The sequence below is a fragment of the Lacerta agilis genome, chromosome 15 (assembly GCF_009819535.1).
Source record: "Lacerta agilis isolate rLacAgi1 chromosome 15, rLacAgi1.pri, whole genome shotgun sequence".
Taxonomy (NCBI): Eukaryota; Metazoa; Chordata; class Lepidosauria; order Squamata; family Lacertidae; genus Lacerta; species Lacerta agilis.
The window spans coordinates 43,116,790-43,142,744 of NC_046326.1; the positions used below are offsets into that span (position 1 = coordinate 43,116,790).

Genomic DNA, 25,955 nt, shown 5'->3' on the forward strand with positions numbered 1-25,955 from the left:
AATTCACAAATAATGGCTGGGGTTGTGGAGATTGCTGCCTCTGTGCCCTGCCTGATGTCCCCCTGACCTGATCAAGAAGAGCTGCTCTGGTCGCCCACCTGGGCTCTTGCTTTCAGCCCTGGGACGCATGAAGCAGGCAGGGGACCTCTAACCATGTGCAAAGTGCCTTTCTCTCGCTTCCACCCAGCTTGAGGGAAGGAAGCAGAGAGGCTGTGGTGGTTCCTCGATCCCGACCTGGCTGCTGATTTCCCCCTCCTCCTACTGCAGCAGCCCGCCGGGGCCCCCGCCGGGTGGCTCACCAGATCCCGCAAGAGATCCTCTCGGACCCTGAGCTCCAGGCAGCTGTGGTGTCCCTCCCCAGCAACTACAACTTTGAGGTCCACAAGACGGTGTGGCGGATCCGGCAGGCTCAGGCGAAGCGGGGTGAGTGTCTTGGCCAGGTGGGGAGATGGCAAAACTGTGGAGTTGGGAGGGGACCCCCGAGGGTCATCTAGAACAGGGGTCCCCAAACTAAGGCCTGGGGGCCGGATGCGGCCCAATTGCCTTCTAAATGTGGCCCACGGACGGTCCAGGAATCTGTGTGTTTTTATATGAGTAGAATGTATCCCTTTATTTAAAATGCATCTCTGGGTTATTTGTGGAGCATAGGAATTCGTTCATATTTTTTTTCAAAATATAGTCCGGCCCCCCACAAGGTCTGAGGGACAGTGGGCCGGCCCCCTGCTGTAGTTTTGTTCAGGGTGCTGTGAGGTGATGGAAGACCCCTCTCCCCTCTCAGAGCTACAATTCCCACATCCCCCTTCACAGGGAACTCGGGAATTGCAGCTCTCTGGGCTGCCTTGGGGGCATCTCCTAACACCTCTCGGCACCCTTGACAAACTACAGCTCCCAGGATTCTTTGGAGGAAGCCGGGACTTTCCACCCCGTCCCCCTGGCCACATTGGTGCCAAAGCATTCTGATGCCGCTTGTTAGACAGCCACGGCTTCTCCCAGAGAGTCCTGGGGGCTGTAGTTTGCTCAGGGTGCCGAGTTGTTAAGAGCAGTGTTTTTCAACCTTTTTTGGGCAAAGGCACACTTGTTTCATGAAAAAAATCACGAGGCACACCACCATTAGAAAACATTAAAAAAATTAACTCTGTGCCTATATTGACTATATATAAAGTAATTTTTCAATTTTTCCCACGGCACACCAGGCAACATCTCGCGGCACACTAGTGTGCCGCGGAACAGTGGTTGAAAAACACTGGTTAAGAGAGCCCTCTACGGTTCCCGGGGTTCCCTGTTGAACCACTCTGGGGGTGGTAGCTCTGGGAGGGGAACACGAGGAGACTGAGAGGAGAGCTGAGAGCCGTTTTCAATATGTGAAGGGGGAAGGCCGGACTGGATGGGACCCCTCTGGCCTGATCCTGCAGCCAGGCGCTTGATGCTCTTACATTCCCACAGCCGTGCAGCCTCCCCTCTGGGGCTGTGCATCCTTGTGGGGAAGCCCTGTTTCTGAGGAGGGGGGGCGAGGGTGGCAGACCTTGGCTTGTGTGTGCGGTGGCTGCCGGGGGGGGGGGCAGGGCCTGGCACAGCGGCTGCTGACTGGTGCCATCCGTGCCAAGACAAGCCGGCTGCGTGCATCCGTTGCCCAAGCAAGAGTCACGTCGGCCCGATGCTCAGCCTCCCTGTCAGGGTGGTAATGGGATCGGACAAGGCAGAGTCAGCTGCCGACGGGGCTGGGAGCTCTGCCAGGCGGGGCTGCGGAGCCAGGCCTCTGCTTGTGCGGCTGGGGGGGGGAGTGGGGAGGGGCCTCGGGAGGGCAGCTAGCCAAGCTCCTCCGCCAAGCGGGCCCCACGTTGGGAGAGATGGGGAGCGGGGATGGAAGGCTCACGGCAGACGAAAGGAAGGGCTTCTTCTTCCCGAAGCACGTGGTTAATCTCTGGAACTCGCGCCTGCAGGAGGCGGCAACGGCCACCAACTTGTAAGAGAATTGGGCAGATTCATGGAGGAGGAGAAGCCACAACCCACAATGGATACGCTCTGCCTCCTCGGTCGATGCCAGTTTCTGGAAACCGCAGGAGGGGAGAGGGCTCTGCTTGCGGGCTTCCCTTGGGGGCACCCTGCTCGGCCATTGTGAGAACAGAAGACTTAATGTGCCTGATCCACCAGGCTCTTCTTATGGAGAGGTCTGTTGTGGTGGCAGAACCTCCATGCCCAGGGACAGTCTACCTCTGAATACTAGAGGTTGCTCTCAGGTCTTATTTGTGGGCTTCCCTTTCAGGCCACCTGCTTGACCACTGTGAGAAGAGGATGCTGGACGAGAAGGGCCCCTCTTGGGCCTGATCCAGCTGCATCTTCTCTGCCTGTGAATGAATGGAAAACCCAGAGGAAGTTTATTAATTCTACTGCATTTGTATCCCAACTTTTTCTCCCAAGGAGCTCAAGGTGGCCCACATAATTCTGCCCATTTCATCCTCACAGCAACCCTGTGCGGTAGGCTAGGCTGAGAGGCAGTGAGCTTCATGGCCAAGAGGGTATTTGAACCCTGGTCTTTTCTGGGTTCTAGCCCAGCACTCTAACCACTCGGCCACGCTGCCTTGGGTTGAAAGCTCTTGTCCGGCTGGAGTAGCCCCTTGACTCCTGGTTCCTCTTCCCACCTTAGCGGCAGCCAGGCCAGTTTCAGCCACCGGCATTGGAGATGCAGCCATCCCATAATGCTTCGTGCAAGGACCCTGCAAAGGGAGCATTCAAGGCATGCCCAGAGGTTGTTCCACCTCACCCCGGTGTGCCGTGATGGGTCTGGGGGAGAAGGGGCACAGCCTCCTCTCTGGTTGCTCAGAAGCCCCCTTCCAGTCTTCTGCGCAGGGGTGCGAGGTGAGAATTTGGCCGGAAATGTGGAGGTCCTAGGACCCTCAGCTTTGAGAATATTTTTATCCTGCTGTTCTGCTAGAAAAAGGCCCACGGAACTGCTTCAAAATCGCACATGCAAAAGATAGTTGCTGCCCCGTCCGGGTTGCAATATGAGAAGACGCAGCACAAAAGGAAAATGGATGAGGAGGGAGGAGGAAATGAGCTTCCCGGGGATGTGAATTAGGCCCTCTGTGACACGTGTCCCTCCCTCCTTTCTCTCAGTGGCGCTGCAGATGCCCGAAGGCCTCCTCATGTTCGCCTGCACCCTGGCAGACATCATTGAGAGGTGAGTAGGGGAGAAAGAGGTCAAACATGGACTGGCCCCTGGCGGGGATTGAGAGCAGGGTGGATTGCGAATGGGTGGGCTGGACCCTGAGAGGGTGCACTTGGCCTTGGGGGGGGCAGGAATAATGCACCCTGGTATAAATGGTTTTCTCAGAGTAATCCGTGGGCACAGGAGAGAGAGATTCTTGCAAGTGGCAAGCTCAGTGGGGAGAGAACAGCTGCTTTGCATGTAGAAGGTCCCAGGCTCAGCCCCTGGCTGCATCTCCAGGGAGGGCTGAGCCGTGGCTGCCAGTCAGTGCAGACGGCACTGAGCCACAATCTATCTGAGTAGAAATCATCTTCCTCTGCTGCTGCTGCTGCTGCTTAGACCAGTCCTTTCTGCAGAGCTGCGAGGGACTAGAAATGTCCTTTTTAGGGGAAGGCCCTGGAAAGCTGCTGCTGCCAGCCAGTGCAGACTGTACCGAGCTAGATGAGCCAGTGGCCCGACTGCAGGTGTCCGGTCCCTTCCTATGGGCGGCCACTTCTGCGCCAAACGGGGAGCTGACAGGATCTGCCCCTGTTTGCAGAGACTCCTTTGCAGGGCTGCCAATTATTATTTTTCATTTCGTTTGAAAATGCAGCCCTTCTTCATCTTCCTGGCACCTTTGCTGGGTGGCCTCGTGAGTGGGAGGGGGTTGTCTGGAGGGGCCCCTGTGTCCAGACCAGGGAGCAGGACTGTGGCCAGGCTGCCACCCCCTTCTAGGGGCCACAAGGTGTGGCCTTGCCACTCCCTTTCCGGGACTGGCGTGATAAGGAAGCCTTGCCCGGATCTACCACTGCAGGGCATCTTCTTTCGGATACCTTTCCGTTGTGGCGCAGGTACTTTCTCTTGCCCCCAAAACAAACCTGGCCTGAATAAAGTGTCCATTTAAAAGGGAACGTGGAGAAAGCTGCCTTCTGCTGAGTCAGGCCGTTTGCCCATCTAGCGCAGGATTGAACCCGGGAGCTTGGCATGCAGAGCAGGGTCTCTGCCACTGAACCACCCAACCAGTACTCTAAGTGAGGGGCTGGCTTAAACAGGAATGGAGGAGGCTGAGGTGGTCATTGTCCCATCTTGCTCAGTGCTGTCTGCACTGGCTGGCAGCAGCTCTTTGGGGTTTGGGGGGCGGGAGAGTCGCTGTTGCCTCCATGTCCTGCTCAGGGGGGGTCCCTTAGGGGCCCTGTGATGACAGGAGGATGGACTAGATGGTCCCCCTTTGGCCCAATGCAGCGGCTGGTCTTGTTTTAAGGAGGGTGGGTGCCTGCGGGGGGGGGGGAGGTCCCCTTTCCTTCCCTCCTGCCACAGCTGCAGTCAGTCCCCCCCCCCCCGCTGGTGTGCTGCTGGCCCTTTAAGGGAGCTGGCCTCCCTCCCAGCATGGGGCCGCTTTCATGTCTCCGACTTCAAAGGCAGCTGATTATGGCGATCCTTTTATCTGAATGAAACCTGAAGCATGACTTTCCCTGGCAGCAGCTGCCTCTGATCCTTGGTGCTGCAGGCAGAGGAGGAGAAGGAGGAAGAAGAAAAAGAAGGAGGAGGAGGGGGCTGGGGGGGCACATCGCAGGGCCAAATTGCCCCAACCAGGGGGCTGCTCTCTTGTAAATGCCGCTGGTCCCGTGCTTTGCTCAGGGCTGCTTCCCTTCCCCTAGAAGAGAGGCCTTAACTGCAGCCACTTATCTGCCTTGGTGGAACCTCCAGCTTTAAAGGCACTCTACCACCCAGACGTGGCTTCTGTTGGTCTGCATGCAGAAACCTCAGGGCACCTGCCAGGTTTTGCCCGCATGTTTCCCTTGACCCAACCTCCCAGAGATTGCAAACGGAGTGGCATAAGTCCTTTTAAATGCCCCTCATTGCCGCTCTTAAATGAGGAAAAAGTCCAAACCAGCAAGCCACAAACCTCCGTTCCCTTCCCCTCCTCCCTCTTGAAGAAGAGCCTGGCAGCTGGATCGGGCCCCATCGGGTCCAGCCTCCTGTTTCCCCTCCCCGTGGCCGATCGGATGCCTCAATGGGAAGCCCGCAAGCGGGGGCACCAGAACCCCCTCCCCTCCTGCGGTTTCTATCAACTGGTACCCAAAAACATCCCTGGCCTTTGGCGGAAGAGCACAGCCATCACCCCGGCTAGTAGCCATTCTTTGCCCCCTCCTCCAACCTGCTTTCCAAGCCAACCCTGCCCCCTGCCTTGAAAAGTCTTTCTGGGGGTGGCGCGGGGAGGGTGTCCATGTGTGGTGCTGGGGGGGGGGGCGGACGGATGTAGCCGCTCTGCCAAAGCAGCGGACAGACTCGGCCTCGGATCCGCCTGGCTTCCTGCGGTGATTGCCATGCAAGGGAGGGAGCGTCCCGGCGGCTGCATTTTCTCTCTACTGTATCTCTCACCCCCCCCCCCATCCCCTACCTTTCCTATGCAACATCTATTCCAGAGATTACTCTTGAGTAAAATATTCAGGAGGCCATGGGGGGGAGGTGTGGGTGCGTGGAAGGAGGGGGGGTCATGGGGGGTGCCATCTTCCTAGCTCGGCAGAGCTGCCCACCTTGCAGGGTGGGTGGGGGTGGAGGCTGGGTGGGTGTGAATTCTCCCAGCCCGTCATTCTGACACAGCCCAAACCCAACACAGGATTCGAATGTGGTGCTTTGTTGGGACGGGTATTCTGTCTCTTTCCTGGATATGTTGCCCTTGGAACCGGCTGCTTCTCTCCTGGAGAGGGCGGGGGCCCTCTGTGGATCAGGCGGGTGAGAGTTAAGCAGAGTGCGCCAGGCCAACTCACCAGGAACGGCGCGGCGTGCGCAAGTCTCCGGTCTTGGCAGAGATGTTGGGCATGAAAGGAGCCTCTCTGGCAGAAACTTTAAAGCCCTCTCTCCCCACTCCCAGAACAAACCAGGACGGGGGGAGATAAGGAGGATCAAAGGAGCCAGAGTGGCGCATCTCGCATGCCAAGGTGCCCACAGAGTTGGCATGGGGGGGGCTGGGAGCCCTTCTCACCGCTCCCTCCCTCCCTCCCTCCATAAGGGCATAAGCCTGCTGGATCAGGCCAGCGGCCCATTGAGTCCAGTCGTCACAGGGGCCAAATACCCCTCGGAGAACAGGAATCAAGATAGACTGCCCCTGAACTGGGAGTTTTCATAATCAGAAGAGCCCAGTCTCCTGTCTTCAACTCTCTGGCAGGAACTGAGCTCTACGGAGGCTTCCTGAGCTGCGGCTCCTGCGTTGGACTGGATCACCCTTGGGGGTCCCTTCCAAATGCAGAATTCTGTGATTCCAAGAAACAGCGAGGGATTCGCCCTTTAGGCGGTCCCAGGAAGGGCAACTGCTGGCTGAAGCTGTGGGATCGGAGGTGGGTTTGGGCACATCTCCGGGGCTGATGGCGCAGCATCCTTCCTTCGCTCCCCCTCCTCACAAGGAGAAGCGCATGCAAATGCCGTCCTGCCGGATTTGCATAGATCTCTGGCGGAGCTGCAGAGTTCGGCTTCCCAGGCGGGCCCAGCCAGGGCGATGCTGCTGCCGTGGCTTGAAGGCGGCTGCTATTTCCGGCTTCCCAAATTTGCAGCCTTCTCGCAGGTGGAGTCTGGCACCTGCGTGGCCCAGCCGCCAAATCTCTCTCCCGCTTTGTCTGTCAGCCCCCCCCCCAAAAAAACACGACACCCCCTCAGTCGCTGCCTGAGCTGCAGCAGAACTGAAAGACCTCTCCCTGCCCCCCCCCAGCAGATTACACACCTCTCCCAACATGGCAGGCAGAGTTCTTCCCCGCAAACCTGATCCCCACAACAGCCCTGCAAGGGAGGTCAGGCTGAGTGGGGGGGGGATTTGACCTCTCCCAGGTGCTAGTCCGCATTGGATCCCCACCACAGCCCCAAACGCAGCACTTCTGCCCCCCTCCCCTCAGCCCCGTTCCCCCGTTCCCCCCCCTTTGCTGCTTCTGCCACCGCCTGCCTTTCGCCCTGGGAAGGAAGGCAGAAAGGAAGGAAGGAGGGAGGCTGTTAGCAGAATAGTGCCCTGCGGCCTTCTCCAATCAGAGTTAATGATCTGTTTATCGTGTGACATTTTGACGGGAGAAGAACCGGTGGAGCTGAACTGCGAAGCGCCCTCTCCGCAGGGGCGGCGGGAGCACTGGCAGCTGCAGCCGCCGCCAACGGGGGAGTCCCTGGCCTGCCGGGTGCTGCCTGCCTTGGTGGGTGCAGTGGGGGGGCGACGGCCAGGTTCTTGCAGGGGCAGGAGGATCAGGGCCTTGGCGCCCTCGCGTGCAGCTTTGATGCATCCAGCTGGCTTCCTTGCCCTGCAGCGCCCAGATAATCGCAGATGGCATCAGAAGAGCAGCTGGCCACAGCTGGATTGGGCCAAAGTGGGGCCCACCAGACCCCAACCTGGCCAGCCAGATGCCCCAGTGCGAAACCATCAGCAGGACCTGGGAGCCCTCTCCTCCTTCCTCCTCCTCCTCCTCCATAGATTTCCCTAATTAGCATTTCGAGCCATCTGGGTGGGTGGACATCGCTGCCTCCGATGGGAGGGAGTTCCACAGGTTATCCATGTGCTGCGTGAAGAAGCCCCTCTGTGGCCACCCAGATGTCCCCAAAGGGAACCCGCTGCAAGCAGGACCTGAGAGCAGCAGCCTTCTCCCGCTCTTGTTCTCCCTCATGCTAAGGTAGACTGGCTCTGCCCATGGAGGTTCCGTTTAGGAGTCCTTAGAAACTAAATGTACGGAAGTGAGAGCTGGACCATCAAGAAGGCTGATCGCCGAAGAATTGATGCTTTTGAATTATGGTGCTGGAGGAGACTCTTGAGAGTCCCATGGACTGCAAGAAGATCAAACCTATCCATTCTCAAAGAAATCAGCCCTGAGTACTCACTAGAAGGACAGATCCTGAAGTTGAGGCTCCAGTACTTTGGGCACCTCATGAGAAGAGAAGACTCCCTGGAAAAGACCCTGATGCTGGGAAAGATGGAGGGCACAAGGAGAAGGGGACGACAGAGGATGAGATGGTTGGATAGTGTTCTCGAAGCTACTAGCATGAGTTTGGCCAAACTGCGGGAGGCAGTGAAGGATAGGGGTGCCTGGCGTGCTCTGGTCCATGGGATCACGAAGAGTCGGACACGACTGAACGACTGAACAACAACAACAACAACAGCAACTAAAAGCTCTCTCAGTCCCCCTCGGCCACCAGTGTTCCCACGTGCAATGTGGGAATCATTGGAGTCCCTTAAAACTCTCGCTGCGACTTCACGCCCCCGTCTCTGCCGCGTTCCCTTGGCCTCAGTTTTCTCCGTCTGTGGAATGGGAAGACCAGTCGTCACGCAGGAGAGTGCAGAGGTGGGAAACATCCTGCCCCACAGCGTCAGCCCCTGCAACTGGTCGGCTCCTGCTGCTCATGAGCAGTATATGATTATCCTACTCCGTCCAGGGGAGCGAGATCTCCTGCAGGCCGCAGACCCTGCTCTAGCCAGCGCAAGGTCTGCATGGGGCTGCCCCCTTTCTGGTGCTGTGGGGCCAGCTGTGGGTGTGGGTGTTCTGCCTGCCTCTCCTGCTTCTCTCTTCCTCCTGCATCTTCTGCCTCTGAGAAGCGCAGCCTCATTTTTTGATGAGCGCCTAATCCCCTGAATTGCAAACAGCTTTCCCCAATTGAGGAGGTGGATTAGCACACTCCAGTTTAATCATGTTGACATCTCCGGCGGAGTGGCCTGGCTGCTGGGGCAGCGGAGGGAGGGGGCAGCGTGCCAGGGGTCTTCCAGTTGGTGGAGGGAGAGGTTGGGGTTGCCTCCCCTGCAGGGGTGTGGGGTGGCCTTTGACCATCCTGCTTCTCCTCCTAACTTGCAGCCCCAGTGGCCTCTTCCTAGAATCGTAGAGTTGCACGGGACCCCCAAGGGTCATGCAGTCTGACCCCCTGCAACGGTGGAGTCACAACACTCCCCTTTGCTGCCCTTGCAAGAAGCCCCTAGAAACTCGCGGGAATCTGGCAGAGCTGACCGTTGGAAGATTCGGGATAGATCAAAAGGCTTCTTCACACAGCACAGAGTTAACCCGTAGAACTCACTCCCACAGGAGACACAATGATGGCTACCAACCTGGATGGCTGTGAAAGGGGATTGGGTAAGCTCATGAAGGAGGAGACGCCTATCGATGGGCGACTAGCCAGGATGGTGGCGCTCTGTCTGTAGGAGGAGAAGGAGCTCTTGTGCTTACATCCTGTTTGCGGATTTCGCATTTGGGGCATCTGGTTGGCCACTGTCCGAATACTGGGCCGGATGGGCCATGGACCCTTCTGAGGTTGTTAAGATGGGCCTGTTCCCATTTCCCGTCTGGGAGAACTGAGGCCAGAAGATGGCGACTGGCTCGAGCGTGTGAGGATTCGTCTGGGTCTTCCCCGGTCCAGCGCTGCACCTGCCGCTGTTCCCCAGCTGGGAAGTGGGGCAGAGCGGCTCCCTCTTTCCTCAGCCCACCTCCTCCCCTTTCCTCTCCTCTCCTCTCTCGCAGGTTCACAGAGGCAGAGGCCGTGGTGATGGGCGATGTGACCTACGGGGCCTGCTGCGTGGACGACTTCACCGCCCGAGCGCTGGGAGCCGACTTCCTGGTCCACTACGGCCACAGCTGCCTGGGTACGAAGGAGACGAGGGCCGGGCCTGGGCCAGTCTCTCCGCTCGGGAATTAGAGGTCTAGTCGTGGTGTGGCAGTTAAAGAGTGCCAGACTGGGGAAACTGGGAGAACTGGGGGTTCACATCTCCACTCGGCCTTGTAGTTTGCTGGGTAGGTCACCTTGGGTGGGTCACAGCCTCTCTCCCCCCCTCCCTCTCTCTCTTTCTTTCTTTCTTTCTGCCTGGCCTTCCTCGCAGGGTTGCAGTGAGGACAAACCAGGGAGTGGTGGGCAGGAGGTCCTTGGGCGCCCCCTTGAGCTCCTTGGAGGAAAGGCAGCCTTTGAACATAAAGGGAACTCTGGAGTTTCGGGGCAGGATTATTTCTGGCCTGCCTGCATCCTTTCCTCTCCTGTTTTTCCTTTTTTTCACAGTGTCCTTGATTTCGGGAGCTTCTGGGGACGGGCTGTGGCCCCGCTTTGCCCCATGGAGAGTATTTTGGGTTAGAGTGGGGGGGGCTTTGCTGCACTGGAGGAGGAAGAGGAGGAAGGCTTGGCTGGGTGGGGGAGGGGAGGCCAGGAAACCCGAAAAGAGGAGGGCTGGCTGGCTGCTGCCGCTGCCTTGCATCTCCCTAGGCGGAAACGGTTCTCTGGATGCTGTTGCTATGGCAACTGCAGCGCTGTCCCAGATGCTGCTAACTTTGAAGTCCGCCCAGGATGGAATCCGGGCTCAAAATAACAGGGAAAGGAAAGGAAAGGGGGAGGGAGAGGGAGGGAGGGAGAGATAGAAAGGGAAAAGGGGGCCATGTTAGCTTTTAAGGTGGATCTGCAGAATTATCACCCCGGAGGGAGGGAGGTGGAGCTTCCCTGATCCTTCATCCTCTCTCCTCCCTCTGGCCCATCTCTGTGATTTTTTTTTGGCATTGTTGCTAGGGCTGTTGCTGGGTGTGTGTGTGCTGGGGGGGGTCACAGTGATGGAGTGGGGGTGGGTGGGAGATCATTGAAGGGGTGGGGAGAAGCGGGTGAGTGAGGAGGAGGCTGTAAGACCCCCTGGCACAGGAGGATTTGAAGTGGGGAGGAATCTTTCTTACCTATTTTATTCCCGCTTTTCCTGGCTTCTCCTCTCCCCCCCCCCCCGCAACCCTCTGCCACTTTTCCAGGTCAGAGACTGCTTTTGCAAAAGGAGGAGCAGTCTGTATTCTGCACACACACACACCTCCCTCTCCGCCCCCCCCCCAACCACGATTTTCCATGTGCCAAGAGGAGCAGGGCAAGCTGGGGGGGGGGTTGCATTATGCAGGGACACCCCACCCTTGCCAAGTGGTACACCTAAAGGGCAGCCTGCGTCCCTTGGGGCAGCCTTTGGGAGCTTCTCACAGTTAGCAGGCAGGGTAGTGGGATGGGGGGGGGCTGGCAATACAACTCCCCCCCCCTTTCCTGAGCTAGTGGCCCTAGAGCGCCAGCACCGCAGGGGTGTTGTGGGCAGGCAGACGTGTGGCAACCAAGTTCTGAGTTCCGTTTAGGAGAGGTTTAATTGACGCTGCATGCTGTCTCTCTCTCTCTCTCTCTCTCTCTCTTTCTCTCTCTCTCTGGCGGTGAGATTGAAAAGCCACCAAAAGCGAAGCACCCAAACCGCTGCTCAGAAAAGCCTCCTTGGCGAATTGCAGAGTTGGAAGGGACCCCCAGGGGTCATCTAGCCCAACCCCCCTGCATGACAGGTGGAGGCACAGCTTTGGCACGACTTGTGTCTATGTGTTTAAATTTTTGAGTGGGCTCCCGTTCCTTTGGCTAAGATGGGGGCCAGGAGGGACACCTCCCCCCCCCAAAAAAAAGTTCTCTGAGATTTTGCATTTAGAGACAGTGGAGCGGACTCCCTCAGGAGGTGGTGGACTCTCCCTCCTCGGAGGGCAGGCAACTCCGTCATGTTGGGAGGGATGATTGGGTGCTGAAGTCACACCCACTGCAAGGACAGGGGCGGAAATGGCTTTCCGTCACAGAACAGCCACTCACGCAGAGGAGCGATGGGAGGTGCTCCTTCTGGAATGAAATCCCGTTCTGTGGTGTGCAGTTTGGGGAGGAGAATCCGTCTCTTCTTGGAAGGTGTGGAACACCTTGAGTTCCTTGAGTTGTGGGGAGTCCCCTCTCTTTGCAATCTGGTGTCTTTATGCCACCGCCTCCCTCGGTAGAGCCATTAAATGCATTACGGACTCATGGAATAATAGAATTGTAGAGTTTGAAGGGACCCCAAGGGTCATCTAGCCCAACCCCCTGCAACACAGGAATCGCAGCCAGCAATTCATTCTTCATTCTTATCCTTTTCTGCCTTGTGTTTCGACCTGCAAAGGGGCCAGAGTCAGCGTCTGTGTGGATGTGCTCTTTGCAGCGGTGGCTGGGTAGCCAGAGCTACTTTCCTGCTCTGCTTGGCTCTCCCTGCACCTCATATGGGCTAGAAACTTGATGGAGGTTGTTGTCTGTTTCATTTTGCTGGGACTGGGCAGAAGGCAAGTCACACTTGGCCACTTTCTTCACCCAGTGTTTGCGCATGTTGCGATTGTGGCAGTGTGGGATCTTCCCACCTTGGGTTGGTGGGGTTTGCTGCTGAGTAAGAATATTTATCTTAATGGGAATATTTATCTTAATTAAGAATATTTATCTCACCCCTTGCCTTTCCCTGCAAGACTAATTGCAGCCGTTTAGAGTCGTCAACAGGTTTTCCACACTTATCAGCCTATCACCCATTCCCACCACCCTTCTGAGTAAATCCCCTCCCCACTCCCCCACTATATTTAAGGATCTGGTGACTTCTGTTTCAGTGTATCTGAAGAAGTGTGCATGCACACGAAAGCTCATACCAGGAACAAACTCAGTTGGTCTCTAAGGTGCTACTGGAAAGAATTTTCGATTTTGTTTTATCTTAATGGGGTGCGACCTGAAATCTATTGAATGGAGGGGTGGGGGGGTCAGTGTTCTTCTCTCCCTGGTGCCCCCCCAAAAACACGCCCTGTCCTTTGCTCTACCCTCTCCCTCCAGTTCCCATCGACTCCACGCAGGGAGTGAAGATGCTCTATGTCTTTGTGGACATCAAGATTGACACGGGGCACTTTGTGGAGACCCTGCGCTTCAACTTCCCTGCGGGGGCCGCGCTGGCCCTCGTCAGCACCGTCCAGTTCGTCTCGGCGCTGCAGGTAAGAATAGGGAAAGAAATCACAATATTGTGTGCGCTGGGAGTCCTGCGCGCATATCCTCCTTCAGACAGCGTGTTGTTAAACGGTGGAACTCTCCTCCGCAGGAGCCAGTGATGGTTTTAAAGGTGGACTCCTCTTTATTCATGTAAGAGGGTGAGGATGTCCGTGGCTTCCGACCACCAGGGCTGTTGGAGGGAGGATGTCCCCGAATACCAGTTACTGGGAGTCACAAGGGGAAGAGGGTTGCTGCTTCGCCCGGGCCCTGCTTGTGGGCTTCCCATTGAGGAAAGGAAGACGGACGAGATCAGGCATAGGCAAACTCGGCGCTCCAGGTGTTTTGGCACTACAACTCCCATCATCCCTAGCTAACAGGACCAGTGGTCAGGAATGATGGGAGTTGTAGCCCCGAAACATCTGGAGGGCCGAGTTTGCCTATGCCCGGACTAGATCGTAGAATCATAGAATGGTACCCAAAAGTCATGTAGTCCAACCCACTGCAATGCAGGAATCTCAGCCAAAGCATTCACGACAGATGGCCGTCCAATCTCTGCTTAAAAACCTCCAAGGAAGGAGAGGCCACCACCCCCCGAGGGAGACCGCCCCACTCTCGAGCGGCTCTGACTGTCAAGAAAGTTCTTCCTGATGTTGAGTCGGGATCTCCTTTCTTGTGATCTGAATCCATTGGTTGAGGTCCTCCCTCACAGAGCGGCTCCATCTCCCTTCAGATATTTGAAGATGGCTCTGTGTGTCACCTGCCTTGCTTGGTGCTAGAATTTCAGGGTACAGGGGGACCGCCTATCCTTTGTGGAGACCCTAAAGAGCCACCCCACGTAGGCTCCCCCCCCCCCGGAGGTTTTTAACCAGAAGTTAGATGGCCACCTGCCAGGGATGCTTCAGCTGCAATTCCTTCATTGCAGGGGGCTGGACTGGATGACCCTGGGGGGTCCCATCCAACTATATTCATATTATTCTCCTCCCTGCTTTCTCCGAAACCCGCTTTTAATTGGCGGGATCGGCAAGCTCTCTAACATCCCAGGGTGGCTGTCTGAGCTCCTGTCTGCCGCTTCTCTCACCACATCCCCGCTTGGCAGCCACTCTGTTACTGTCACCCAAGACAGCCCGAGCGAGCGTCACAAAGCGGGTGGCAGGCAGGGAGGGGTCCCAGCAGGGCCTGCGGAGCGCCTGGGTGGGCAGAGATGGATGGGTGCCGGGCGCCGGAGCCGTCTGAACACGGCAGCATTGGAGCGTTAAGGAGGCAGACGCAGCTCCTGCCCTTTTAATTGATGCCTTGCCAAGCCCCACGTGGCCCAGATCAGTTCCCAGGGGTGCCGTTTTGGGTTTTGGGGGGGAGGGGGGAGCCCCCCTCATCACGCAACGTGACAGTCGTGTGCCCAGCTCCCATCCAGGGTGGTGCTGAGCCTCCAGAGCACCTCTCTTTCTCGGTCAGGAAGATGGCCGTGGACCCAGCTTTGGGGAACTGGAGCTCTCAAAAGTAATTTTAGGGTTTTTCATGTGTTTGGGGTTTGTGTGTTCCCAGTGAAGTCCTTTTTCTTTTGGTTTTATAACATATATAAAACGGAGAGAACGGTTAGGACAGCAGACAAAATTGGAATGATGGGAAACAAAGCCCTAAAACAGGCATGGAGGACTTGTACAGTTGCAGGTGGGTTAAAATAAGGAAGCTCAAGCAAAGAATGCCAGCATTGATCTGATGATCCAGATTCGGCAGCCTTGGGTTGAGGGTCGCCTTGAAAAGGATCATTCTGCTGCATTTGTAAGAACGGAAGGACAAGCTTTAGAAAAGGTGCCGGGAGGCTCTGGCCCTCGTCGAAATCTCAAATTATGCGCATTTCCCCCTATTATTGCTCTGTTCCGAAACTGGCGGTACCAAGCGTCCAGTGTCAGATTTTGGGCTGTTTTCTGTTGAGTCACAAGCAACTATTTGAGCTGCCGAGATAATAATTTAAGGTCTCTTCCGTTGACAACATCTCTACATTGGTAGGAGGTTTGGTGTGCTGATTTTATATTGCGAAACTCCTTTACTCGAGGTGCAGATGTAATAACAACAGTGAGAACAACCGTTATTAATCTCAGCCCCTGTTTTTCTGCGTCCTCCTTCTTGCCCCCCCCCCGACAGGCTGCCCGGCAGGCTCTCCAAGCTGACTACTCCATCTGCACCCCGCAGTGCAAGCCTCTCTCGCCTGGGGAGCTGCTGGGGTGCACAGCCCCCCGCCTGGCCCAGGCCACGGACGCCATCGTGTGAGTAGGAACCCCACGTGTGGGCCTTGCTTGGGATTGGGGCTCTTGGCTAGACAGATGTGTTGGGAGACAGTGGAGCAGGGTGCCTTCGGGGCTGGAGTCAAATTGCTGGAGGGTTGCAGCGCCTGCTACGGGCGCAGAGGCTGATGCGGCAAAGACATGTTTCGTTGCATCTGGGCCAGAGGAAGATGCACGTGTCTGTGGTTTGGCAAGATCAATGGTAGCACAGATCACAAAATAAAATCTATCCAGTAACTTATCACAGATCACCTTTTACGGACGGCAATAATGCTCAGTAAAAAGTCACACACAAATGCAGAAAGTCAGCCTTGAGCTGTCTCTCCGTTATGCAGGTGAGCCCAGCCGTATCTGGGTGCTCAAACACTTCCTGTTCCTCAGGAAGTCCTTCCGTCCCTTTTCCGGTACTGTATAGGGAAGCGAGTCTTGCCGGTTGTCGGCTGACCAAAAACCTCTCACGGGTTCTTTTCCTTTCGTGACTCAGACGTTACGGACTATTTTCTGCACAATGGCAAAGTTCCACGCAGTTTTCGTGCCGTAATTCAAGAGATGGGTCTTGCGGGTTCTTCCCTTTTTTGTGCTGTGGAGAATCTTGCAGGACCCAGAAACCATGTGGGGGAATTGATGTGCCTCCCCCAGCATCCGTAATGGGATCGGGGGCTACGGCAGGTTTCCTGCCCCGACTTAACTCTGAGCTGAAGGGACGAAGGAGAAGGGGGCCTCTGAGCAGACGCAGAGTGCCTCGCCCTTGACCTTTGGGAGCTTCAGGAATGCCGCTTCACACAGCTTGGCTGGTGGCGGTAATGTCCTATGGGTGGGGGCCGGGGAAGGTCCCATGGATCAGGTATCAGTGGGGTGGGGTGGGGTCATATTTACAAGCACCATGCCCAGAGACTGTGGTGCCTCTCGGCCTGGAGACCCCACAGAACCCCCTTGTGACATCTGGAGATCTTGGCGGAAGTTTTTGAGAAGTTCTGGCTGCTTCCGCCACGCACCTTTTGGTCCTGGATCGACTCCTGTCTGTGGGAGGCATGGGTGGGACTTTGCCCCCCAGATGTGGGGCCAGAGGGAGAGTGTGTGTGTTTGGGGGGAGAACTTGGCACTTTGGGGGAAGACAGACGACTCTGGGCCTGATGCGGCAACCCCATTAATTTTCTTTAAGGACAGCGAATTAGCCGGCCCCTGCCTCCCGCACACCTAATTATGAGAGGTAATGGAAATGCTTAATGCGCTGTGAACGGCGCAGCGGGGAGACAGAGGGAAATAAATAATGCCCCCCCACTCTGGGAGGGGAGGGGGTGGGCAGGCCACAGGGAGGGGAGGGGGCTTTTCTGGCCAGCCCCCCAACCAAAATGATGGAGGGTTTTTTGCCGCCACCGTGGCCAATCTTCCCCAGTTTCCCCTCCTCCCAGGGGAACTGGGTGGTTTGGGATACGCCTGTTCACAAGCGCAGCCAGGTTGGGGCTGCCTTCCTAGGAGTCCAGAGACTTGCGGGATCGTGGGGTTGGAAGGGTCCTCTAGTCCAGCCCCCTGAAAGCCGAACTCTGCTGCTCCTGATGGGGACCAGCAACTCGTCAGTCAGGGCAGGCTGGGACCCCAGCAGCAGCAAGAGGAGATGCGGAGGCAGAGGAGGCCTCCCGCTGTACCTCTGTGTGATGCACAGTTCCGTCCTGGTGGCTGCCTTTCACCAACAGACGGAGGGTTGCCTCTAAGTCTCGGGTGCCATTAGGCTGCATGTTCTTGATACTGGCGCCACAGGGCAGGCCTTTCCTCCAGGGAGGTTCCCTGTTGTGTCTCTGCCCTGGTCAAGCGCAGAGCAGCATCCGAGGGGCATCTTTGAGGAGAGGTGCTTCGGGGTCTTAAAAGACGCCTTAAGACCCTGGGAGGCAAAAGGGGGTCTCTGTTCAATCCCCCTTGGTGACATCTGTTGGGTGGGGCTGGGAATGACCCCTCCCCAAATCCCTGGAGAGAGGCTGCCAGACCAGACTCAGCAGTCGGGATCCATCGAGCGACACTCCTGAGCGCCCCTCCAAATTTAATTAAATTTGGCAGCAATGAAGGCGCACGCCAACTATTAGATGCCGGTGCGGAGTCGCCAGCGTTGATGGATGGCGCTTGCCGGAGCGGGACCTCGTACCGCCAAAGGCCACTCGGAGGGTTACTTCTCAGGATTTGGAGAGTGATGAGTAGCCCTGGCTCCTTCCGGACCCCACAGCGTGCCAAAGCCTCTGTTTCTTTTGGTCGGAGGGCTCACCTTTTGCCCCCTGGGGGCCACATTCCTTGGTGAGCCGTTTCCTGGGGGCCGCATGCTTTTGTCGGGTGGCCAGCCCTGCCGCAGCCAGGGGTCTCTCTGTCCAGGGGGGCAAGAGGCGTGGCTACAGTTCACGGAGGAGCAGGCAGAGGGGCGTGGCCTGTGGAGAATCCTAAGGGCCGGACAGAGGGGCATGGAGGGCCACAGCCACCCCCAAAGCCTGAGGCTCACCGCCTCTTGTCTGTAGACTACAACTCCCATCAGGCCCTGCCAGCATGTAATGCCTTGCGCTGTGTCTGATGGGAAGCACCCTCTGTCCTGGCAGTGGCTGATGGGAGTTGTAGTTTATCACGTCAGGAGGGAGCCATGTTGGTGATGCCTGCAGGGGGTGTCAGGTTTTCTGGGCATCTTAGAGTTAATGATGCAAGAGGCGTTCTGATCCTGGGAGTTTAGCCTTGCCCACTGTAATACGGGCACTTTTCCTTTGTCTAGAAAAGGGGAGGTTTGGTTTCACTTTCCCCTTCTCTGCATTCATTCTGCCTTATTGCTTTGTGTTACTGCTGTATGTTAGTTTGCTGCAAGCATGCAGCTCAAGTCTGGAGGACTTGTGTGTGTGTGCTACTAAATAAAGTCTAGTTTAGTTTAGTAGCACTGGCGTCTGTCAAGTTATTTCACGACGCCACGGAGAAGCAGACCTAAAAAGCCATCGCGACGCTGTGCTTAACTCTGCAATTGGAGAACGCTCAGGGCGAAGCAGAAGTGTGCCTGGGCGCCATTGATGTCGGAGACGATCGTAAAGGTGATTGATTGCAGTGCCGGCCAGCAGCACTACTTGGGTCAAAGGTTTTATGACCCAATATCAACACTATTCAAAACAGGTTATGGCTTAATGGCTTAATTGCTTTATTGCCAAGAAGCTACGCTTTGATGGCGAGGCGTCCTGAGGAGATTGATTGCCAGGACGGGAGGTCTGCATGTCTGCTGGGGCCGGCAGCCGATAGCCCAGCTGGAGGACTGTTTTGTGCCATGCTTTTGAGGCACAAAGCAGGGAAACCTCGCTGGTGAAGAGAAGCCGTTTTCCGGAGCTGGGAGCTGAGAGGCAAGTGCTGAGTTTGCAGCCACGTGAGTTACCTCAAGCCCCAGGGGGGAGATGGCGCAGTCCCATGAGAGTTTCGTGCCACCCTTTCCAAGGTTGGATGGGAGGAATTGGCAAGATTGGGCCAAGAAAATGGAGATTTTTCTGATTGCTAAAGATCTTTGGACTTGTACTCAGAGCCCACCAGTTCAAGCCCCTGCTGCTGAAGCTGCTGCAGCACTTAAGAAAGACCAGAGGGCTACTGCTCACATAGTCATGGGCATAGAGGAAGAGCTGATGGTGCACATAGACACTGCCACTAATGCCCACCAAATTTGGGAGTGTCTTAAGCGTGTGTTTCAAAGAACGTCAGCTGGTGCCAAACTTCATACAACTAGACAGCTGTTTGAGTTACGTTTGCAAGAAGGAGGCTGTGTGCGTCAACATGTGGCCAAAATGCTGGCACTCTTCAACAAGTTGAGACAGCTGAATGTTCCTTTCTCAGAGGAACAAAAGGTCTATATCCTTTTGAGCTCACTAGACCCCAGTTATGAGACTCTTTCCCTAACGCTGGAGTCCATGCCTGCAAGCCAGTTGAATCTGGACTATGTTACTGGGAGGCTGCAGGACGAACAGGACCGGAGGCAGAGAGAGAAAGGGAAAGCTGTTAAGGGGGGTTGCTTTTTGCCTAAGCCCAGGAGTGGAGAAAACGCTGAGAGCTCTGTTAAAGCTTTTGCAGCTAAGCGTTGTTATCTGTGCAATTCTGATAACCATCTTCAGGCAGACTGCGATCAGGCTGACTTCAAAGATGGTTTCCATGGCAACTGGGAGATGAAAGGAAGACCACGTCGTGGGAGAAGAGGACCTTCCAGAGCAAGCAGAGGAGGGGCTGGAGCCCACTGCAAAGCAGCTGCATATGCTTTGGTTGGAAAGACAGTTGCTACCCCCAAGCTGCGTTGGCTTATAGACAGTGGTGCGGGGAGACATCTAGCGCCACCTAGCAGCCAGTTGCGGAACTGCAGGCCGATCCAAGATGCAACTGCAGTCACTCTGGCTGATTCAACCACAAGACCTGTTACCAAAACTGGTGTTATGTTCATGCCTTGTCTTAATGATGATATTGATGTGTATGTTTTAGATGGTATGAAATTTGGTTTACTTTCTGTTTCAGCTTTAGACAATGCAGGTTATCTGGTCAGTTTTGGGAACCAGGTATGCACCATCTCCAAAGATGGGAAACAATTGGTCCAGGTGAAAGGCCATGATGGGGTGTATATGCTGGAAACTGACAACAGCGCCACAGAGAGGGCGCAGGGTGCTGAAACAAGTAATGGCATCTCTGAGGAGACTCAAGCTCAGTATGCCAACTTACCCACGCATGATCAGTGTTTGCATTTATGGCATCGCAGATTCTCGCACGTGAATTGGAAATACGTGCGCAAGCAGGTAGAGTGCACTGATGGTTGTAAAATGAAGGAGTGCTCCAAGTTTCTAGACTGTAGAGCTTGTAAAAGAGCCAAAGTGCATTCTTGCAGCTACCCATCATCTGATAGGGTGACCAAGCAAGCTTTCGAGCTTGTGCATGCGGATCTCTGTGGTCCGATGGGGGTGCCAAGCATGGGTAATTCTCGCTATGTTCTTTGTCTCACTGATGATTTTAGTCGAGCAGGATGGATTTTCACGCTCAAAGACAAGGGGCAAACAGCGAAAGAGATTATAGAATGGGTGAAAGCAGTAGAGGTGGAATTTGGAACCCGCGTGAAAGCGTTTCAGACAGACCGAGGCACAGAATTTACTGCATCTAAGCTGCAGGATTTTTTTCGTGCCAAAGGTATCAAGCATAGAAAAACTGCTCCTTATTCTCCTCAAGAGAATGGTGTTTCTGAGAGGCGGAATAGAACAATGCAGGAGGCAGTAGATGCTCTCTTGTTTGATTCAGGCTTGCCAAGATGCTATTGGGCTGAAGCCTGGAGAACTGTCTGCCACACTCTTAACAGGACATATAGTTCCGTGATAGGGACCACGCCCTACTTTCTACTCTATGGAAAGAAGCCCAAGGTCCACTATTTTCGGACTTTCGGGGCAGAAGCTTGGGTTCTTATCCCCAAACATTTGCGTAGAAAGGGCAGTCCAAGATCGCAAAAGTTGATTTTCTGTGGCTACGAGACAGGTTCGAAAGCCTGGAGATTTGCTTTCCCAGATGGCGATCGTTCACGAGTCATAATCAGCAGGAGCGCTGAGTTTTGTGAGCAGCAAGGCTGGAAAAGGATTCACGGAAATCCTGAGGTGCTCACAGATCCGTTCAGCGATCTTGACTATGAAGATCAGCCAGTTACACCTGCTAGTGGTGCAGAAGGTGGTCAACCTGCTGGTGTTTCAGGCCGCATTCCCGAACACGACCAGGGTGCAGTGTCAGAGGGGGCAATCCCAAAGAGACAGGTGAAGACAGAACCAAGGAGTGCACCCACATCTCCAGAAGTAGGTAGGAGAGGCAAGCGAGGTAGGTCTCCAAGGTCTCCAACAGGGAAACCCAGTCCAGGGGGACATAGCAAGCGCAGTAGGTCGCTTGGTGGTTCACCAGGCGCCAGGGACTCCCAGGCTGAGTCTAGCACGTCTGGGTCAGGGGGCGAGTCACCGGTGGTGCCACGGCGTTCCAAGCGCACTACAAAGGGGAAACCTCCTGACAGGTTCCAAGCCACTAATGTTTGGGCTGGTTTTGCTCACTGCGAACCGGAAAGTTTCGCTGAGGTGCAGAGATTACCTCAGGCAGAATCCAGCAAGTGGCAACAAGCAATGGAGAAAGAACTTAGTGCCATGAAATCTCTTGGAGTTTTCACGCTGACAACTCTGCCAGCTGGACAGCAAGCTGTGAGCTGTCGCTGGGTCTATAGATTGAAACCCACTGCAAGTGGAGAGCCACAATATAAGGCTAGATTGGTGGCAAGAGGTTTCAGCCAGAGGCCAGGAGTGCATTACTCACAAGTCTATGCACCCACGTCCCGTAGTGAAACAATGAGATTGCTTCTTGCTGTAGCAGCGCAGAGAGGCGCAGAAGCTGCTCATTTTGACATTGATGTCGCCTACTTAAATGCACCGCTGCAGGAGGAAATCTATATGCTACCTCCTCCGGGTTTTGAGGGCGACAGGCCAGGTCTAGTATGGAGGCTACACCGCTCCATTTATGGTCTCAAACAGTCCGCGAGAAACTGGAATCAGTGTCTCGACCAAGCGCTGGAGAAGCTAGGCTTCAGGAAAAGCCATGCGGACAACTGTTTGTATATAAAAGGGAAAGGTCAGCAACAAGAATTGGCCCTGATCTTTGTCGACGACATTGTTCTAGTGGCCAACACAAACAAACAGGTGCAGGAGTTTGCAAGTAAGCTGAGGCAGCACTTCAAACTCAAGGAGTTGGGTCCTGTGAACATGTATCTAGGGGTTCAGATTCACAGAGACCAAGATGGCAGTTTTGTGTTGAACCAGAGCGCAAAGATTGATCAGTTGCTCAGAAAATTCAATATGGCAGACTGCAAAGGTGCAAGGACACCAATGGAAACGAGTTTTGTAACTGACAACCAATTTGTTGAAAAAAGAGAGTTTGAGAACCAAGAGGTATATCAATCTGCTCTGGGAAGCCTGCTCTATCTCTCGCAGTGGAGCAGGCCCGATATTGCATTTGCAGTTAATCTGCTGAGCCAAGAGGCAGCAAAGCCCAGTGTGATGGCATGGAATGGGGTCAAAAGAGTTCTTAGATATTTGCAAGAGACCAAAGAGTTTAGCCTCACACTGACAGCCCAAGGTGATGAACAGCTTCAATGTTGGGTGGATGCTGATTGGGCTTGCGGCTCAGACAGAAAGTCAATTTCTGGAATAGTGGTAAAATTTGGAGGTTCTGTAATTGGCTGGGGGTCAAAAAAGCAGAGTTTAATTGCTCTATCGTCAACTGAGGCAGAGTTCAGTGCTCTTTCAGAAATGTGTCGAGAGCTTGAATTCTACAAGTGCCTAGTGCAGGAAGTGTGTGAGAAGTGTTACCTACCCATCACCATATGGGAGGATAACCAGCCATGCCTGAAGTTGGCTGAATCCGGTCAATTCAACGCACGAACCAAACACCTGGATATTCGGTTCAAAAATGTGCATGAGAGCGTTAGGACAAATGTGGTCAAGCTGAAATATTGTCCTAGCGAAATGAATCTTGCCGATGGATTCACAAAGCCCTTGAGTTTCCAGAAACACGAAGTTTTCTGTGATGGGTTAAATGTTGAATGAAATGTATATATGTCTACCCAGGATTGCGAACGAGAGGGGGTGTCAGGTTTTCTGGGCATCTTAGAGTTAATGATGCAAGAGGCGTTCTGATCCTGGGAGTTTAGCCTTGCCCACTGTAATACGGGCACTTTTCCTTTGTCTAGAAAAGGGGAGGTTTGGTTTCACTTTCCCCTTCTCTGCATTCATTCTGCCTTATTGCTTTGTGTTACTGCTGTATGTTAGTTTGCTGCAAGCATGCAGCTCAAGTCTGGAGGACTTGTGTGTGTGTGCTACTAAATAAAGTCTAGTTTAGTTTAGTAGCACTGGCGTCTGTCAAGTTATTTCACGACGCCACGGAGAAGCAGACCTAAAAAGCCATCGCGACGCTGTGCTTAACTCTGCAATTGGAGAACGCTCAGGGCGAAGCAGAAGTGTGCCTGGGCGCCATTGATGTCGGAGACGATCGTAAAGGTGATTGATTGCAGTGCCGGCCAGCAGCACTACTTGGGTCAAAGGTTTTATGACCCAATATCAACACTATTCAAAACAGGGGGTCTGCTTTTGCAATGGGTCAGTCATGCAGAATTTAACCTTTGCGGCAACCTCTTGGGACAGTTTATCAGCTGACAGGGTGGAAGCTCTTTAACTGCATCCTTGGGTCGGATGGGAGAAGGATTTTTCTGTCTTTTGTCACATTTGTAAAATATATTTTATGTATTATTCGGTTTTTATCTCGCCTCTTCTCCAAGGAAATCAAGGTTGTGTCCCGGTTCTCCCCTTTCCTCATTTTATCCTCCCGACAACCCTGCGAGGTAGACCAGGCCCTGCAGTCAGCCACCGAAATGTTGCTTTTGAGTCGGGCCCTTGAGCCCAGGGGTGGCTAATCTGTGGCCCTCTAGATTCCCTTGAGCTCCCAGCTCCCTTCATTTCTGACCAGGCTAGGGGGCCAGTCGGAGCAGGGGAGCTCAGCGATATCTGGAGAGTGACATGTTAGCCACCCTCGGGCTGCCTGCTGTGCCACACTGCAGTTTCGCGAGAGAAGAGCAGTACCCAGTGGCCATGAGTTCCGCAGATCCACCCTGGACAGCTCCCTTCCCTTTCGCAGACCTTCCACCTCCGCTTGACTCCTCACCCTCCCAGGCTCTGGAGGGCTTCTCCCTCGTTCCACAAACGGGGGTTCAGAGGGGCGACAGACCCTCCTTGCCTGTGCTGCACCCCAACTGGCCCCCGGCCCCCTTCCCTGCTCTGGGTGCTGCTGCCGCGACACCAGCTCGGGCTCAGTAATTATTGTGCCCGTCTCCTGGGCGGACGCTTTCAAAGAAAGCAGGCAAATTAGCTTTGATCCTCCGAAATGTCATTCTACAATTAAAGGCAAAAAATCTAGTCAGGTATTCTGTCCGGATTCATTTTCCGACCCCTCACTCCATTAGGGCAGCCGAACGAAAGAGTTTGAGGTGTAATTGCTGACTCGGAATCTGATTACAATGGGAAGCGGAGACTTCTCCCTCGCTAAGGACCCATCCTGGAGCTCCCAGGGGTGCTCTCTCTGGGGACGGGGGTCCTGGGAAAGAAATGGGGCACAGGGAGGCCTGAAACAATACCCAGCTCAGCACTTGGAGTGGGGTCTCTGCCAGGCCTATCTGGAGATGCCAGTGGGGGTCAAACCAGGAAGCTTCTGCCTGCTGAGCTGTGCCCCTTTTCTTAAAAAAAAGAGAGCCCAAGAATCTAATCCTCGTGGTCCCAAATAAAGGGGTGATTTAAGCAGGGACAAAAGAAGCTGCCACAATTCCGCACAGTCAGCTCCATCTAGCTCAGCCTTGCCTGCACTGACCGGCAGCATTCGCTGGCCCCTGGGGGACCAGGATGCTGGGCTGGACTGGACCCGTTTTGGCTCTTCTGGTGTTCTTATGGAACCTCCAGGTGCAGAGGCAGTCTATCTCAATTCCAAGGTGCTATTGGGGGATTGGGCCCCTGTGAGAACAGGACACTGGACCAGATGGGCCCCCTTTGGCCTGATCTTTCAGAACTCCACCTCCCACCGTCCCTAACCATTGGTCCTCCTGGCTGCGGGGAGTTGAAATCGCCACCATCTTGGAGGTGGGGTCCGTGTGTGTGTGTGTTCGACAGGCTGCCCCTCCCTGTTTTATATAAAAAGTCAAAAGTCCATTCTGGAGATTAAAAGGGCCGTGCTTCATTGGCATGAAATGGTACCTCCACGTTCAGAAGAAGTCTACCCAGCTGCGTCCCCCGTTGCCTTTGGAAATAACGTTTTGCTGGCAAAACAAACAGGATGCAGTAACAAAGAGCCAGATTGTGTTTACGTGTTTATACTAAAGTTCCTTGCTTGCCTTAAAAAAAAAGGGGGATATGTTTTTGCACAACAAAAACATCAAGGTGTAATGGCAAACGGAAAAGCACGATCCATTTTTTAAAATGAAAATGCAGCGTTAGCAGGAGCCGCGAGAGAATCTGCAGGAAAGCAGCCTGAGCGGCACGGGGGGGGGAGGCGCCTCTTGAGAAAGCCAGATTGCTTCAAGCGAGGTTCCTTTTGGAAGATTCGGGACAGATAAGAGTTAAACAGTGGAACTCCCTCCCACAGGAGGCTGTGAGGGCCACCAACTTTGAAAGAGGATTGGAGAAATCCACGGAGGAAGAAGAAAGGGCTCTGGAGGGCTCCCTGCCAGCGTGGCTCTGCTCAGAGATGCTTCTGGGTTGTCCCAGTTACTGGAAACCACAAGAGGGGGCGCGGGCTCTTGGGTTCAAATCCTGCTTGGGAGCTTTGCCATGGGGGCATCTGGGTGGCCACGTGAGAACAGGATGCCGGACTCGATGGGCCACTGATTGCCCTTACGTTCTTACGTTCCTTCAGAACAAACGGTGGACCCTCTTTGCGGGGCTGGAGAGGGGCTTATTTTCAGACCCCCCCTCCCTTCCTGGGGGTCTGGTGGCCCTTCTCGCCCTTGGCTCTGGGAGCCGCCCTCCCTTTGACTGGCCGCCTTCCAAGTCAGACCATTGCAGAGTAGTACAGTAGTAGTAGAGAGTTCAGCATTCTAGTCCTCATGATTCTAAACCAAGGGTTTGCTTAAGCAGGAAGCCCTGCCTGGAGATGCCCTTGGCAATTGGACCCAGGACTCCTCTGCATGCCAAGCAGGCCCTCCTCTGCTGAGACGCAGC

The 25,955-nt window shown here is 54.9% G+C and overlaps 1 protein-coding gene across 1 annotated transcript in view; it reads left to right on the plus strand.

Annotated features, from left to right (window-relative positions):
- Window positions 1–270: 270 nt before the first annotated feature.
- The window catches only part of DPH1 (diphthamide biosynthesis 1), a 34,934-nt gene continuing 9,249 nt past the window's right edge, over window positions 271–25,955 (plus strand). The window contains exons 1-5 of the mRNA XM_033172205.1: window positions 271–423; window positions 3,115–3,178; window positions 9,655–9,776; window positions 12,779–12,933; window positions 15,071–15,192. Coding sequence (XP_033028096.1) covers window positions 3,126–3,178; window positions 9,655–9,776; window positions 12,779–12,933; window positions 15,071–15,192 — 452 coding nt within the window. The 5' untranslated portion in view covers window positions 271–423; window positions 3,115–3,125. The remainder of the gene's footprint in view (window positions 424–3,114; window positions 3,179–9,654; window positions 9,777–12,778; window positions 12,934–15,070; window positions 15,193–25,955) is intronic.